This window comes from Prionailurus bengalensis, chromosome A1, assembly GCF_016509475.1.
Source record: "Prionailurus bengalensis isolate Pbe53 chromosome A1, Fcat_Pben_1.1_paternal_pri, whole genome shotgun sequence".
Classification (NCBI taxonomy): Eukaryota; Metazoa; Chordata; class Mammalia; order Carnivora; family Felidae; genus Prionailurus; species Prionailurus bengalensis.
In genome coordinates this window covers 229,076,334-229,094,087 of record NC_057343.1, presented here as the reverse complement: position 1 = coordinate 229,094,087, position 17,754 = coordinate 229,076,334, and the positions used below count along the sequence as shown (strand labels likewise).

The 17,754-nt window shown below is 43.1% G+C and overlaps 1 protein-coding gene across 3 annotated transcripts in view; it reads left to right on the top strand.

The window, feature by feature from the left end:
• Nucleotides 1-17,754, top strand: part of TRIO (trio Rho guanine nucleotide exchange factor) — a 353,227-nt gene that overhangs the window by 236,195 nt on the left and 99,278 nt on the right. For all 3 annotated transcript variants that reach the window (XM_043601001.1, XM_043601003.1, XM_043601009.1), the window contains exons 22-28: nucleotides 6,743-6,937; nucleotides 7,036-7,151; nucleotides 7,919-7,985; nucleotides 8,599-8,708; nucleotides 9,667-9,736; nucleotides 10,369-10,458; nucleotides 15,031-15,123. In XM_043601001.1, coding sequence (XP_043456936.1) covers nucleotides 6,743-6,937; nucleotides 7,036-7,151; nucleotides 7,919-7,985; nucleotides 8,599-8,708; nucleotides 9,667-9,736; nucleotides 10,369-10,458; nucleotides 15,031-15,123 — 741 coding nt within the window. The remainder of the gene's footprint in view (nucleotides 1-6,742; nucleotides 6,938-7,035; nucleotides 7,152-7,918; nucleotides 7,986-8,598; nucleotides 8,709-9,666; nucleotides 9,737-10,368; nucleotides 10,459-15,030; nucleotides 15,124-17,754) is intronic.

The following is a 17,754-nucleotide window of genomic DNA, read 5'->3' as shown; positions in this document are numbered from 1 at the left end:
GGGACTCTTCTCTCTGCATTTCCCAGTTCCCTCCCTTTACCTCTTGTCTCCCTTGGGTCTTCGGATTTCTGCAGATACCTTCCTTCGTGTCGTCTCTTTTGTCCTTTTCCTTGTTCTTTTTGTTTTCTTTCTGGTTTCTTTCGCAAGGTCTTTTCTAAGTACTTGCTGTTTTTAGGAAACCCCGTTTGGTGTGACCGACCTGGCTTGGGCGTGTCCTGCGGGGGCTTCCTTTCCCCGTCTCTAGGTCTCTAGTCGGTGACACTTGCCTCAGGGACGCTGCTGTCACCAGCCCAGTCCCGTGGCAGCGTTTACCTCGGCACCCTCTCTCTCGTGGTTGTCCATAGGCTTATAAAACGGAGATGTCTTCATTTTCCTCCTGCAAATCAAAAAAGAATTAGATACATGGCTTATGTAGCAGATGTGAGTAAATACACATTTTTATGCAAAAATGTAAGACTCTTCATACTGACATAAATGTTTTCCCAGTTAAAGTATATACTGGCAGAGGCTGATTTTTTTTTTTTACCTCAAAACAGTTTGGGGGTTTTTAGGGTTCCTTTCTCAACCCGTGGTGTTTTTGTTTTTGTTTTTCAAAGTTTTGAATTCCGTTCTTTGTCATATTTTCAGAAGTGCTTCTGTTTTTCTCATGGTAGACTTGACTTTCCTTAAAAGTTGCAAGTTAATTCAAATTTCACACTAGAAAGAAAGGATCTAGCTGGATAGTAGTTTGGCTAAAAAGAAGTATTCATGTATAAGTAAAACAGGATTTTCTTGTGTGGCCCTTTAGGTAGCGGTGGAAACCATCAGTGGGAATTTTTAAATCCTCGAGAGTGACAACAGCTATTTTGTATTGTGTTTAGTTGTACTTCTTTATGTTTTCTGTAACCATTTCTGACTCCTGGTATTCTTCACTGCCCTCTGCTCCCGCCCACCCACAAGCTGTAAGTTGATTTCCTTCCCTTCACCCTCGGGCCGCTGGGCTCTGGGAACCCTTGTTCCCTGCTCTGGAGGAGCTCACGGTCCAGGGTGGCTGCAGGCAGACTGACCACTGCGGGGCTCGGTGAGACCTGGCACTGGGTGGGGACACCATGAGCATTTGGGGGTGGGCAGGGCTCAGGCAGTCTGGCAGTGACAGCTGCACCCAGCGTGGGGGCCGTGGGCACCCAGAGGAAGGCGCCCACCCACTCATTTGAGGAGAGCTGGCCTGCCTGCCTCTGCAGGTAAGCATCATGTCTTTTGCTTCCCTGAGATACGGCACACCCTTGGCTGTGTAGTTCTCGTTTCTGTTAACAGTGGGAGGATAAATTACAGTTGTGCGCGTTACAAATTTGTTTTTTTTTTAATAGCCTTTGATTATAAAGGTATTAAGAAAATGCCTAAGATGCCACTCAGAGATAGATTTAAGATTTGTTCCTCTTCACTAAGCTGAATTTCCATTAACGCTGCATTCTGCAGACCATTTGCACAGCCAAACAGCCTGGTCACCGCACGATTCCAGGGGGCGCCGTGCGCACAGAAGCTCATGTGAACCTCACTGTCTGAGGTGCAGTCGCATGGCAGCCATGTTCCACCAGTAGGGTGTGTTCAAAGGGAATTTTTATTCCTGAATTTCCCTCCTCCTCAGATGTGGGGTGTGGTTATTAAACAGTGAGCAACAGGGGCATGTTTTGGCTCTTGTGTTTTGTAAAAATAAGCATCTAAAATCACTGGTGTAACAGCTGACCTTGCCGTCTCTCTCACTGGGTCTGCTGGATCCGTTTTGCCCAGAGGAACTAGTGGATTTGGAAAAGAAAAACTCTCGCTTTTTCCGCTTAGCATCTCATTCCCATGGGTTTCTGGCTTCCTTTCTCTTCATCAGACCACGCCTGCTCGTGCCTGGGGGTGTCTGTTGCTCACCTTCTGCCCCTCCTCATAGTTTCTTTTAAGAAACCGCTTTACCCGTGTCATGGAGAGAATCTGTTGCTCTTGATGTGACCGTCCTCCAGTTTAGTTGTTACAGCGGTCAGTGTTGTAACACATTTAGTGCAATGGAAGTAGAGCCTTTCTGTCACTGTCTCACCATGAAGCCTCAGCTTGATTCCTTCACAGCTCCCGATGGAATGATTTCTCAGAGTGCTTCACAGGCACCACCTGTATCCAGGTCACGCATGTTTACTTAAAAGCCAGTTTCTGTCCTTATTTGAGACTTACTGACTTAGACTGTTTAGGAGTGAGGCCTGAAGATGAGCGTCTGTAAACAAGCTCCCAGGTGACTTTTCCACAAGCGCAGTGGAGTGGGAGGCCCGCGGCCCGAGATGCAGAACTTTCCTCCTCCTTCCCGCACACTTCCTGCATCCCGGTCACCACTGTCCCCAGCGCCAAAAGCCTTCATTTGCTAGAAAGTGTCTAAGACCCTTGAATGTGCATCCTCCCTGGGTTTTTCCTTACCTAAGAACACGGTGAGTAAAGATTCTTTGACATGTGGACTCAGGAATGCAGTTTGCCTTTGTTTTTCTACAAACCCGATTGCCCACTGCTGAGGTTGTTCAAATTAGTAATATTTGTATGCTTCTGAAATAAAATATATTTTTGTAACAATCTCTAGAAAGAACAGTAAGGATGAAAACTTTTGTAATACTTCATTTAAAAAGACACAGAAAGGCTTTTTTTTTCATAGCGTCGAGCAGCGTTCTAGAGAAAAACTAAGTTGGATTCGTATCCCACCTTGATAGCAAGGTAAATGTATCAACAATGAAAACCTGAAATGACTAGAAAAAATTACGGACACGAAACCCAAAGCTCTAAAAAATGATAAAATCACATACACAAAAATGTATGAATTTCTAAAGTGTAGGCCAACATAAGTGAAAGAAAGCAAATAGGATAAATACGCAATTCCTATCACAGAGGGCTGATTTCTCAGTCGTAAAGAGCTTTTACAAATCAATAAGAGTAAACAAGAAAATGGACAAGAGATATTAAAGAGGGCTCCCAGGAAAGGAATTCTAAATGGCTTTTAAATATATGAAATTATCAAATTTACCTAAAATAAGAAAACTATAAATCAGAAGTATAATGTGTTCTGTTTTCACCCAGGTATTGGCAGACACCAAAAAGGTTATGGCTGCACGTTGGCGGTGGGGGGAGCTGGTGAATGGAGTCGATCTCTGGGGATGGGGGGGGGGGCGGCTGCACCTTGGAGGGGGCTGGTGAATGGAGTCGACCTCTGGGGATGGGGGGGATGTGTCACCACGTTGACCGCTCAGTGTCACAGATGGACATCCCTTCTGCCCCAGCCGTCCCACATCTTGAAACACAGACTAGCCACACACGCTCAGACACGTGCAGTTTTTTCCTGGCTTAGGAAAAGAACGGAAACGACATGAAAGTCCATTCAGTGGGAGCACATTAGCTCATAGAAATCTTTCTTGTGCAGCTCCAAACCTAAAACAAGCGTACTGCTCGTGTTCCGGTAGTGAAGGATGTCTGAGAGTTGTTAAACGAAAAATGCTGGGTTCAGAGCAGGGCTTGTGTGTATAAGCATTTAGGTACAAAGAGAGAAATACATACATACGTACATACACCCCTCTGTATAATAAAATGCGTCTAGAATGGTAACACATGAAGCTGATCTTTGAGACACCTCATAGGAAGGTGGAGTAAGGAGACTTTTCACTTTGTATCCTTTTTACCTTTGAAGTTTTGATTTCTATGCATGCATTTTAAAAATACCAGTTAGGAGTGCTTGGTGGCTCAATGGGTTAAGTGTCTGACTTCGACTCAGGTCATGATCTTACGGTTCGTGGGTTCGAGCCCTGTGTCGGGCTCTGTGCTGACAGCTCAGAGCCTGGAGCCTGCTTCGGATTCTGTCTCCCCCTCTCTCTGCCCCTCTCCTGATCGTATTCTGTCTCTCTCTCTCTCAAAATAATAAACATTAAAAAAAAAAGTTAAAATAAAAATGTATTGAAGGCTCGTGAGTTAGCAGATTCATCATCCTTAATTTTTATCACGCCATTCACCCCATCATTATTAATCACGCTGTTGCAGTGGGCCAGAACTGCTCTGGGTGCTGGGCTCATGGACTGCAGTTTCTAGTTGGGGTGAATATATATACATCTACTGTGAAGTAGTAAGACAAATAGACATGGTGGGGGGAGGGTTGCCATCTTTGAGGGAGAGGCTTGGCCACACATCTTCAAGAAGCCTTGACTGCCTGATTGGCGTCTTTTGTTTAAATGAAGTTTGTAAGCCACCAGGCTTTGTCTCTAGCCCACCTTCCTGCTGCATCTAGTGTCCTAAACAGCATCCGCCTATTGGCGTGACATGCATTCAACTCATCTATTTTGTGACGTGTGTTATGCAGACATCTTCCTATAGTTTTTCAGTGTTTTGTTTTCTCTTTGAATGTAGGCAAGCTGCATTGTTGTTTTGTTTTGTTTTGTTTTATCTTCACTCCTATGACCCCAGTGCTTAAAATATGAAACAGTTTTCTTGACTCCTTGAAGAGACACTACACATAACTTGCAGTACCCTTTCACCGGTGGCGCTTGGACGGTGGAAGAGAAGAAATGCTTTCAGGGTGGCACAATGCAACTTCTCTGTGCTTCCCAGCACATTAGTATCTTGGCACCCAGCAGTGTAACCTCATCCAGGCAACCCAATTTTTTTTTGTTGTTTTAAGTTTATTTACTTATTTATTCTGAGATGAAAGAGAGCCGGGAAGGGGCAGAGAGAGAACCCCAAGCAGGCTTCATGCTGTCAGCACAGAACCCGATGAGGGGTCCCAGGAACCGTGAGATTATGGCCTGAGCCGAAACCAAGAGTCAGAGGCTTAACCAACTGAGGCACCCAGGTGCCTCCAGGCAACCCAGTTTTTAAACAGTCCTGCCTTTCTCATATTCTCTTTGATATTAAAATTTAATAATGGTTCTAAGTTAAGTCCCTTTTGGAATTTATGGTTCCACTTGTGAAACTTTGACTTTTTAGGTCTTTGTTTATAATTCGTCTTAGCATATCCAGAAAGGTGTTGTGTTGATAGATCATATGGTTTGGTTGATTAGCTCACTCTACCCGAGCTCATTTCCACACCAGATGAAAGTCCTCAAAACTTCAGGGTGTTTTAAGTTTTGCTGACTTTTTCTAATAAACAGCTTTTATAGAATTTTGCAATAACCTTTTTTTTTCCACAGGAGATTATTATATCTGAGTTCTGTTTTCATTTTTTTTTTTAAGTATTAATGCCTGTTAAGAGTAACTGCCATACCCCATTAAAGGTACAAGCATATACCTATTTTCCCGTAAAATCTAACGTTAACTTAATTTTCAGTAAATATTTGGTGACTGTCTCCTATGTGCCAGGCACACGAAAGGTGAATAAGATATTAGTAAGCAAAAAACCCCAAATATCCCAGGCCTGTGGTGGTTACATTCTAATAAGATAGTGGCAGACGGTAACAGTAGTAAGTCAACTGTATCCTTGCGGCAGGTGACCCGTGTCCCGGGAGAGAGTGGAGCAGGCCCAGTGAGGATAGTTGGGGCAGGAAGGTGACTTGTACTTTTAAGGGACTCAGGGAGGGCCTATTGAGATGGTGGCCTTTGGTTGAGCAAAGACACGAGGGAGCCACAGAGTAGCATTCCAGGCAGGAGGGGCCATGGTGCAAGGAAGCACAGACCGGGCGTGTGCCTGGAGCGCGGGGCTGGATGCAGGTTGCCCGGGGTGTGCATGCGCAGCCCGAGGATTCTACAGCTGCCTTTGCAGGTTGCCGAGGACATGCTGCCTCACACTTCCTGTGTAAACTAGGAAAATTTATCCAGGTTTTGAGCCCTGACCTTTATCCTTTTGGGGATTTTTACTTTGAGGCCCCTGCTCTCCGGTGCACCTTTTGGGGATTTTTAAAGTCACCTTCCTGAGTGTTGGTCGTAAAGATTTCCTAGATAAAGGTTAGTGGAGAAAATCAGGTTCCCTTCCGGGAGAGGAACAGTACTCGCCTGAAATGCCAGCGGGACTGTCGAAAGAAGCCTTGCTCTAGTAACCAATGGATGTGATGAAAACAGGTGTTGAAAACTCAGTTTTGAGGGACGTTACTGCCATAGATATTAAACCAATGTTTTGTGGTTCTCCTGGACTGTATGAAAACCAAGGCGGTTGTGTTTAACTTAATTGAAGTATCTTTTCTAAGTACACGTACAAGTGAAATAATTTTTGAGAGGGAGTTCTAAAACAGTGAAGAGCATTTAATATGCTTCTCTAAAGATCATTTCCTGGCTAGCGATCTTTCCTTCATTTCTACCGAGAATTGAAAAAGAAACGAACGTGCAGTGCAGAGTCACTTCAAGGATTTCACCGAGTGTCTGCAGTGTGGGGGTTCCTTTGCCAGGATCTCAGCAGGCCTTCCATCCCCGTGGGTGCAGGGGATGAACAGGCAGGGAGCGGCAGTGGGGACCACGGGACCACGGGGCCACGGGAGACACATGTATCCCTTCCACAGGTGTCTCTCGGGCGTCCACCAGATGAAGCCAAGCCGAGAGAAGGGCTAGATTCGGGTTGGTTTTTGCGGTCGTAAACATGCCATTCTCTGTGGGGAAGCGGCCAGGCCGGGATCAGGGGGTGAATTGGTGGACTTGGAGCTTCAGGGGACATTTCTCTGACCAGCAGTTTTTCCCTGTCGGGAGCTCAGAGTTGTAGGCAAGTTGCCACTGTGTCTCCGGTTCTGGCAGTTGAGTTCATTTGCCTCACAATACTTTCCTGTTGTTGTTTCCGCAGCAAACCAAAGAGAGAGTGAAGCTATTGATACAGCTGGCTGATGGCTTTTGTGAAAAAGGGCATGCCCATGCAGCAGAGATAAAAAAATGTGTCACTGCAGTGGATAAGAGGTACAGGGATTTCTCTCTGCGGATGGAGAAGTACAGGACCTCTTTGGAGAAAGCCCTGGGGATTTCTTCAGATTCCAACAAATCGGTAAATTGCTCTTTGCAAACAGAATAAACCATGGTGTTCTTCCTCATGTCCTCCCCGGATCTAATTAACTCAAGTTCATTGGCTCTCTTCCTCCACAGAGTAAAAGTCTTCAGCTGGACATAATCCCCGCCAGTGTCCCTGGGTCAGAGGTGAAGCTACGCGATGCTGCTCATGAACTTAACGAAGAAAAACGGAAGTCGGCCCGCAGGAAAGAGTAAGCCAGTCTTTAAGAACCTGCTGGGATTCATTGAAAAAGTGAAGAAAATGTCGCTTGGACAAACCCACTGCTGTGTGTGCTTTGAAACCGGATGGCAATGATACCTTGTGATGTTCAGACTTACTGTGTGCACTGTACCCTTATCACTTGCTTCAGAAGCCGTGTCTTTTTTTTGTTCCTGTGCCTCCATTTCGTATGGAGTTGACAAATTGTTTTAGTGTCATTTGTCATCAGTAGGTCATGACTAGTAGTACCAAGGAGAAAAAATAACATGTGGAGATGTTTCAAAATTGCCAATTAGTAAACTGTACCAGACGTTCCAAAGATTGTCCTAAACCAGCGGTTCTCAGCTGGGGGCAGTTGTGACCCCCAGGAGATGCTTGGCCATGTGTGTTGACATTTCTGGTTGTCACAAAATGGGAGGGGGCAATGCTATTGGCGTCTCAGGGGTGGAGACCGGGGATCCCACTAACATCCTGTAGTTCACAGGACAGCCCCCCGGCAAAGCATTATCTGCCCCCAAGTGTCAGTGGTGCTGATGGAGAAAACGTGACCTGCTGGTGTACCTCAACAAAATGTTTTCCCTTTGAATTGGTGGCTTTACGCTGTTACTGTTCTGTCTCTTCTTGGTTTAATTCCCCAAACGCATTACCGACTACTGCTTTGAAAACTCTCATTATTTCATAAGCCATAAAAGTACATAGTTCAGATAAGCCTGTGTCCTGACTGTGAACTAAGCTCTTCCCGGTCTTCCTGTGTTCAAGGTTCATAATGGCGGAGCTAATTCAAACTGAAAAGGCTTACGTGAGGGACCTCCGGGAGTGTATGGATGTAAGTAAGTTTTCTTGCTTGTTTATTTAGATCCAGTCGAAGCGCGCTATTTTCTCCCTGACTGTTGGTAATTCTTAAAATAATCACCCTTGTTGCCGTTGTTGTTCTCGAGATTTTCAGTGTGCTTAAGCAGCCTGTTTCTTGTTCCCACCCTTCCGTGAGTTTCCAGGCCCATGTTTTGCTCATCACAGAGATGATACAGCACTAATCCTGTCATTCCGCTCGTCACATGACGGCCTGGCTGCCATCCTCTTTGTACAGAACTTTACAGCAGCTTCAGAGAAATGTGCCTTCTAATTATGATTCGCAACTGATACTCAGTAGTTTAAAGAATAGTTGTCGTACCTCAGAGAGCAGGGAGGTTAGCTCCCAAGTCTGACACCAGGAATGGAGAGTCTCAAGCTGGAGCCCAGGAACTACTCTGAAGGGCTCACAGCAACTGGGAGGGCTTTTCTGGAAAATAGTTTCCCATGTTTTGGGAAAGGTTCCATACTTCAGATCGATTTTCGGTGATTCGTGAGCTCTGGGTACGTATTCTAGAGGCAGGAACAGCCGTTTCTTGGACATGTGCTCTTGGGTTTTTGTGTAATCCCTCTGCTTCCCTCCCGGCCAGACATACCTGTGGGAGATGACCAGCGGGGTGGAGGAGATCCCGGCTGGCATCGTAAACAGAGAGCTCGTCATCTTCGGGAACATGCAGGAAATCTATGAGTTTCACAATAAGTGAGTGGCTTTATCTCTGGGGAGCTGGTTCCTCTTGAAATCTAGATATGGTGCTGAAGTTTCCTAACAAGAAATGAAAGCTCCCAACTGAGTTAAGCATCCATTTCAGTGATTTTGTTGAGATTTGAATGAAGACTATCAGGCTTTCTTCCAAAAGACTGACGTTGTTGAACCTATCATGATAGAGACTCGACTTTATGTTTGTTCTTACCTGCTATAGAAATGAGATTAGGAAAACTGTTTTTGGAGGAACCCTCGTTTCTCCCAAGCTATGTCGTCAGCTGCTACATTAGTTACTTAGGATGAAAAGAAAGAAGAATTGTGCGTGGCTGCTGGCCACCCCTTGGTCTTTCTGAACAAGAGGGGAGAAGGCACTGAGAACAGAACAGATGCGTAGTCTGACCAAACTAAAATACACTGTCCAGTGGCCACAGGAGGCACATGGCTTTATTTTTAGGGTTTTTTTGTTTTGGGTTTTTGGTTTTTTTGTTTGTTTGTTTTTTAAGAAACAGAAGCTCCTTTTGATAGCGTCTGCACAGCCCTCTAGCCTATGGAGAGAGACTGCTAGAGCCAGAGATGCTGGGGTCTCCCTCAGTCCCCTGCCCCCACCCCAGCACAAGACACTGAAATCTAAGTGGGTTCTTCTGAGTGTTCATTTACATCCCTAAATTACATCCTCAGCTACTGAACATAGCACTTGCCCAAAAGCAAAGCTGCTAGGTTAAAATTTGTATTAGAAAGTGTTTAAAGGCTAAACTGAGTAGCTGTTTGAAAGTCACAATAACTTAGTCGAGTTAAGAGCTTACATGGGTTATTAAATCCTTAAAATCTAGACGGCACAGAAGTTTCACTGTATTTGATTGAAGTGATATGCTTGGCCTGATTTCTGGCGTATCTTTCTCACTACTAAATGTTTTAAGACATCTTAATAATACAGTACCATTTTTACTCTCTGCAGCATATTTCTGAAAGAGCTGGAAAAATATGAGCAGTTGCCAGAAGACGTTGGACACTGCTTTGTTACTTGGGTAATGAAACCAACTTGTTCTCACGGTTGTTTGGTGGCTTTGCAGGAAGTTAGAAAGGAATGTGGTCCATTTCTCTTATGTCACCATCTTCTACAGTGTCTGCTTACGGAGAAATGGACTTTGCCTCAAAGACTTACATTCTGCAACTAGTTATTAACGTGGACCGAGCTTTTTATTGGCAATAGTGATGGTTTGAAATGGAACATTTAGTGTGCCAGTCCTGCACGTGGTCCTGGAAATGCGTAGATCAACATGAATGCGCAGCCATGTCTGGGGGGCCAGGTTGGCAAGGTGGGAGGGGGGATATTGTGCAGTCGGGAGGAGAGCCAGACAGTCACCTGGTGGTAGTGCCCTGCCATCCACATGTGATGCCTGGGTTTGCACTGGCAACTGGAACAGAGTGGGTGTGCCCAGCCCTGACTTACTGGGCCAAGGGAAGCTTCTGGAGGTGTGTATACCAATAGGATGTGTTTCTCATTTTTAACAGCTTTCCATATAAAATAGGGTTTCTTTTATTTAGAGCTTAAATTTCCTTTATCCCCACAGCTTCTTTTCTGCATAAAAGTTTATCATATTTTGAGGTACTGCCATTTGAAAGAGATATTCTAATTTGTTGTTGTTGTTGTTTATAGGCAGACAAGTTTCAGATGTATGTCACGTATTGCAAAAATAAGCCGGATTCTACTCAGCTGATACTAGAGCATGCAGGGTCCTACTTTGATGTAAGTAATAGATTCCTGACGTAGCTGTGAAACCTTCTAAGTTGTATTTGGTATACATAAAATGCAGCATCACTCCTAACTTTCACCTATTTGATGATACGGTATTTTCCTGTTTATCTGTCATATTTATGGTGGGATATTGTTATATATTCTTCTGTTATTGAAAGATTCTTCTAGGAGATCCTGGGTGGTTCAGTCAGTTAAGCGTCCGACTTCAGCTCAGGTCATGATCTCACCATTCGTGGGTTCTAGCCCCGCATCGGGCTCTGTGCTGACAGTTCAGAGCCTGGAGCCTACTTTGGATTCTGTGTCTCCCTCTCTCTCTGCCCCTCCCCGACTCATGCTCTGTCTGTCTCTCAAAAATAAAATAAACATTAAAAATTTTTAAAAAAAGATCCAAGATTTTAGCATGTACATGTGTATATGACATTACTTACAATTTATAGTAATTTTAGGTGTAATATCATGTTATACAGAAGGTACAAACTTTTCGGCTTCTTTTACTCTCTGTGAAACAAAAATTATCTTTGAATCTTTGAATCCTTTTTAGTCATTTACTTTTCTCATTTTTATGTGATTCCAAAAGTAGCCTGCCAATAAAATTTTTACAGATAGCACTGTCCCTAGGACCATTGGGAGGCTTATTAATTATATTCCCATTGTTGTAGATGTAGGTCATCTTTTTTGGAAAGATATTGCAGGGAGGTTATTTAGTACGAAAGAGGATAGAGCCTTATTGATATAATTTACAGAATGCTTTTTGGGTCTCCAGAATGTAGTTAAATGTGTGCCAAATACATCTTGATTAAGAGATGGGAGTACTTTTTGATGTTATGTATAATTTCTCACAAGGCTGTGAGAACATTAGATTTGTTTCTGTCTTTACGCTGGGGCATTGCCATGTGTGATACTCTGCCCTTCTCTGGAAGTCTGGGAAATGAAAATAAATTTTAGCTTGTATCTTTGAGGTGAAGCCCTGTAGATGGCCTTGTTTTAGTTGTCATTCTCCTGACTAGCAATTATACATCATTGCCTTTGTAAATATAAAGTCAGCTCCCAGCGCAGTGCTGCCCCCCCCCCCTTTTTTTTCTGTTTTTCACATGACCCTGGGTCTTTGCCATCAGGTGAAACTCAACACCATGGCTCTGTGCAGAGTTAGAATAAGGCCTAAGCACTGAGAGCATGTGGCACATTTAATCACATCAAATGGCTTTGGAATCAAAGCCATTAAAAAACAACAACAACAACAACAACAACAACAGCAAAAAACCAAAACCTTTGTCCTTAAAACACCTTTAAAGAAATTACGCTTGTCTGATTTGGGGATTTCACAAATTACTTGCCTTCAGTATTCATTGTCCAGGCTGATCCCACATCTTTTTGGGGCTCATTTAACTCAATGTGCCTGGTCATAGGTGCTTAGCATGGAGTGGTAGATAACCCAAAGTGCCCACCTTCCCAGCAAGGACGTTATTGCATGTAAACAGCTTAATACAAAGGCAAAGCAGAAATTATGGTGTTAGATATGCCACTGACCAGTGAGCTAGATCCTCCCTTTACCCCCAATTCTTTGCCCCCCACCATTCAAAGTAAAATTTTAGAACCACAGAAGTTTTTGTTAATACCCTTAACAGCTTTTTAGAAAAAGGAAGCTCTATTGTTTTAGCAGGATGAAACCTTTGTCAGGTATTTTGGAAGAATAGTCGGATCATGTAGCCATTTTTGTCTTTATTTTTTTATTTTTTTTTTAAATATAATATATTGTCAGATTCGTTTCCATACAACACCCAGTGCTCATGCCAGCAAGTGCCCTCCTCCATGACATCACCCACTTTCCCCTCTCCCCTACCCCCCCATCCACCCTCAGTTTCTTCTCAGTCCTTAAGAGTCTCTTATGGTTTGCTTCCCTCTCTCTCTGTAACTTTATGTCTTTATTCTTTTTAATAATTTAATTTTTTTATCATGATAGTGTACTCTTTAATCCCCATTCCCCGTCTCTCCCATCCCCCCACCTCCCTCTATTCTGGTAACCATCATTTGTTCTCTGTAGTTAAGAGTCTGTTTCTTGGTTTCTCTCTCTCTTTTCCTTTGTTCATTTGTTTTGCTTCTTAAATTCCACATATGAGTGAAAATCATATGATATTTGTCTTTTTCACTTAGCATTATACTCTCCAGCTCCATCCGTGTTATTGCAGATGACAAGATTTCATTCTTTTTTATGGCTGAGTAGTATTCCTGTGTGTGTGTGTGTGTGTGTGTGTGTGTGTGTGTGTGTACACACACATACATACCACATCTTGGCTGCTTCCATAATTTGTAGATTATGCTGCTGTAAACATAGGGGTGCATGTATCCCTTTGAATCAGTGTCTTGGTATTTTTTGGTAAATACCCAGTAGTGTGATTCCTAGATCATAGAGTAGATCTATTTTTAACTTTTGGAAGAACCTCCATTCTGCTCTCCACAGTGGCTGTACCAGTTTGCATTCCCATCAGCAGCACAGGAGAGTTCTTTTCCTCCACATCCTCTCCAACACCTGTTGTGTCTTGTATTTTTTATTTTAGTCATTCTGACAGGTGTGAGGTCATAATTATGGTTTTGATTTGTATTTCCCTGATGATGAGCAATGTTGAACATCTTTTGAGTGTCTGTTGGCCATCTGTATGTCTTCTTTGTAATATTTATTCATAGCTTCTGCCCATTTTTTAATTGAATTCTTTGGTTTTTGGGTGTTGAATTATATCAGTTTTTATATATTTTGCATATTAACCCTTTATCGGATATGTCATTTGTAAATATCGTCTCCCATTAAGTAGGTTGCCTTTTAGTTTTGTTGGTTGTTTCCTTTGCTGTGCAGAAGCTTTTTATTTTGATGTAGTCCCAATGGCTTATTTTAGCTTTTATTTCCCTTGTCTCAGGAGACATATCTAGAAAGAAGTTACTATATCCAATGTCGAGAAATTATTGCTTGTGCTCTCTTATAGGATTTTTATGGTTTCAGGTCTCACATTTAGGTCTTTAATCCATTTTGAATTTATTTTTGTGTGTGATGTTAGAAAGTGGTCCAATTTCTTTCTTTTGCATGTTGCTGTCCAGTTTTCCCAGCGCCATTTGTTGAATAGACTATCTTTTACCCATTGGGTATTCATTCCTCTCTTGTCATTTTTTAATAGTATAATCCTATGATAAAGTATTAAGGGTGTCAACAAAAATAGATTGGTGTTCAGAAATATCAGAGATGTATTTCTGAATGTTATTAAAACAAGGTACTAAAAAGACATTATAGTATCTCTCAAATGTTGGGTATGCATGAAATGGGATACTTCTCAACTGTATAAAAGGATAAATTCTTGATACGTAAGTAGCATAGATTAATCTCCAAAACATGGGCTGAGAGAAGCTAGATATGAAGGAGTACATTCTGTGTGGTTCCTTTTGTGTGAAATTCTAGAATATGCAAAACTAATCTGGCAATAGTAATCAGAATAGGGGTTGCCTCTTGGTGGTGGTGGGGTGTGGGTGGGGGAATTTGTTAGAAAGGGACCTGAAGAACTTCCTGTGATGTTGGAAATGTTCTGCACCTTGGTTTGGGAATTGTTTGCAAGTGTGTTGACATTTGTCAGAACTCAGTGACCTGTACTTGAGATCATTATATTCTATATGAAAAATGTTTTAGATATGAAATTATGAATGTGTGTATCGTAATCATTAAATGATAAATTGCACATTTTTGAACAATTGCAAATTGAAGAGAAAGTTTTAAACTACATTCATGATCAGGAAGGCAGAGGAAGAATTGCTAAGTTTTGAACCTGGGTGGCATGTGAGGGACAAGTCGCTTGGTGGCTGTCCTGCAGCCGGCGCTCCACTGGCAGCGACTCACAGGAATCCTGGCACAACGCACGCACGGGTCCCCATGAGCTTAATCGAAGTGACAAGCAGATTGAGAACACAAGAGTGTAGTGGTGTTTGAATCTCATTGGAAGCATAGAATGTGAGGAGATCACCTTTTTTTGGTGGTGCTGGGGTTTTTTTGAAGATTTTCTAAAAAGAGTGTTAAGAGCCAAAAGATGATGCAAGTACCGCTGGTGGGCGTGGAAAGTCTGAGAGCGTGTGGAGGGAATCCTCCATGGTGTGCGAACTCGTTAGTGAAGGGGAGTCAGGCCAGGGGCGGGGACGTGGTCTTGGCCAAGGCAACGCCAAGGCAAACGCTTAGGAGCTGCGGTGGGAGAGGGTGCGCCCTGTCCCCATCCCCATCCCTAGCTCCTGTCTGGACTGAGTGGCCCCGGGCCGGGCTGGGGGAGCTGGAGGCCAGTGCAGGCCCAGAGCAGAGGTTGTAGGCTTGGCCTAGTTGAGATCTGCATGGGAACGCGCCACCTTCTGGTTCAAAATGATCACCCGTTCTCATGTTCAGCGTATTAAAAGAACAGTGATTTCTGTTTTTCTTTATACAACAACAGTGATATGTGTACATTCATTTTGGAGGTAAAAAGTGCATTTTTAGTTCATGCTAATTCAAATGCTATAATTAACATTACAGTAACGTTCGTCTCTATTTTCTTCTTAATTTAGGAAATACAACAGCGGCATGGATTAGCCAATTCCATCTCTTCTTACCTTATTAAGCCGGTTCAGCGAATAACAAAGTATCAGCTTCTTTTAAAAGTATGTATGAAGCATCTTCTACATGTAAAATTTTGTGAATTGCGTGTTACTGTTCTGGCGTTTTTCTGTTTATGTAAAGTACCCTGAATTTTTTAAATAACACCAAGGCATTTAATTTTTTTAATTCATTGCTATTTATTACCCTGATCAGTTTCTCAGTGTGGCAGGTAAGTGAGAGAATATTCCTTGTTATGCACTGGAGCTTTGCTGCGTCTGGTCCGTAACATAAACTGAGGAAGGAAGGCGAGATTGTCAAACCTGGATAACGTGGTATCTGTGTCCCAGTGTGGCTTGCTGGCTGTGGACCACGCTCTTTGCTGTGTACTTTGCAGACTTTAGGTTTACCTCATAACACTGCTGGTCTGCAGGTGTAGAAACGAGCCTGTGAGGGTGAGGGCTGTGCCTGTAATCATCGCTGGATCCCTGTTGTCTGGGCTCAGCTCAAGACCCAAATGGGGCTGAAGCCCAGGTAATTTCACCCTAAGGAGCTTTCTCCCTCTTACGTCTAGTCACATGGCACACACATATTTCTAGAACATGTTGTTCACACAAATCCCGAGTATTTGAGTCAAACTGACCTCTACTTGTTCTTGATTATAAATGATGATAATTAAAGTCATCCTGTAACTATGTATGGTGGCGGATATTAACTAGACTTCCTGTGATCATTAAGCAGTGTATACAAATATCAGATCCTTATGTTGTGCTCTTAAAACTAGCATAATGTTGCATGTCAATTATACCTCAAAAAAAAAAAAACCAGCCACATTTATAATTTAATGTCTAGTCTTTTTTTTTAAATTTTTTTTTTCCAACGTTTTTTATTTATTTTTGGGACAGAGAGAGACAGAGCATGAACGGGGGAGGGGCAGAGAGAGAGGGAGACACACAGTCGGAAACAGGCTCCAGGCTCCGAGCCATCAGCCCAGAGCCTGATGCGGGGCTCGAACCCACGGACCGCGAGATCGTGACCTGGCTGAAGTCAGACGCTTAACCGACTGCGCCACCCAGGCGCCCCTGTCTAGTCTTAATTGTAGAACAGTAAAGGAAACTTAGAATTTGTGATGGTTGTCACAGAATGCATTATATAAAAATCAGTGCACATTTTCTTCACTATGAGAATAATAATTTACAACCTCTACCTGATGATGTTTATCCTGCTGTATCCTTGGCTGGAGAATGTTATTAAGCATCAGAACGTACCGACTGTCCACTCCTCTTGCTAACAGTATATTACGCATCTATGTCCCCGGTGCTGGCCTCACACGGCAGTAGGGAGGTGGTATGTAAATTTCCTGGATATAAAAGAAGGTCAGAGATGGAGTAATGAGATCCTGAAACTCTTTGCTGATGAGAAAACTCTAGACACAGAAATGGCTGTATTCTTTTGTGAAAATGGTATCATATGGGATATTTCTGTTGGGAAAGCACTCCTGCATTTCTGTATCAGAATCTTATGAAGTGCTTTTATGACCCTCAGCAGAAGTAGGAGGTTGCCACAAATGTGAACTAGAAGTCAGGAGGTTAAGTCGTTCACATTCACATCAGCCCACTGCTTTTTATTTGTGCAAAGGCGGTTTACCTTTTGGTGTCCTCAGCATTTAAGAATCTTGTTTTTAGCATGTGGTTCCACTAAAGACCTCTTCCTCGGTGACCTCACATCTAGTTAATCACTATTAAAATAGGGCTTTAATTTATAAGCCTCACGTTATTCTTCCCGGGGGTTTTAAGGAGAATAATTATAAGCTCTGTTGAGGTCCCCAACGAATGTTTTTTGACGGTGAAGTTAATTTCTCCATATAGCATTTTTAAGCACCTTTTTTTTTTTTTTTTTTTTTTTTTTTTTTTTTTTTTTGCCAATCTGCTTAGAATAATAGGCAAAAAACATCTGGTCATGAGTAAACATGCTTGTCTGGTGCAAGTTGCTCTAAAACTGTCCACTGTGGGACCAAAGCTGAGTGCAGTGCCCTGTGCCTTTGGTCGGCCACTAGGACACGGAAAGCTGTGATTACTATTACTGACTGATTATAACCATACTGTGGTAAGAAAGAGTCTTGGACCCTGCCAGAATGTGGATTTATTGTCCTTGTTCGCATTCATTTAACAGCAGATGTTCCTCTAAGTAGATCTGAAACATAATCACACTCGGGCGAGTGTGATTAGATCATTTACGCTTTTCCAAATGTCCTGCACACAGAGGGACAGCACTTAACGTAGACACAGCTGCCGCTCGTGTTCTCGCTCACGGCCTGGGAGCTCCGGGGTAGATGGGGCGTGGCACTAACAGCACCAAGGAGTTCAGATCACACTGGGCTGCCGCGGGAGGCATAGCAGTCCTGGCTGGACTCGGCCATGACCGTCAGATAAAACCAGTAGCTGATATGCTTTACTGTACTAATTGAGTGTTTCTGTTTGTCATTTTTGAGGCTTGGTAGTTGATCTGTACACCGGTTTCATCTTAAACGGTGACTGCATCTGGTTTGCTCTGATCTGAAGAAACATCCTGATTTGAGCAGGACAGACCCCTCCATTCGTTGCATAAAGAGGCAGTAATTAATTTTCTATGCGAATATGTGCCCAGTTGACCACATTCCACTGTTATCTTGAAAATCGTGGACTTTTCATACTCTT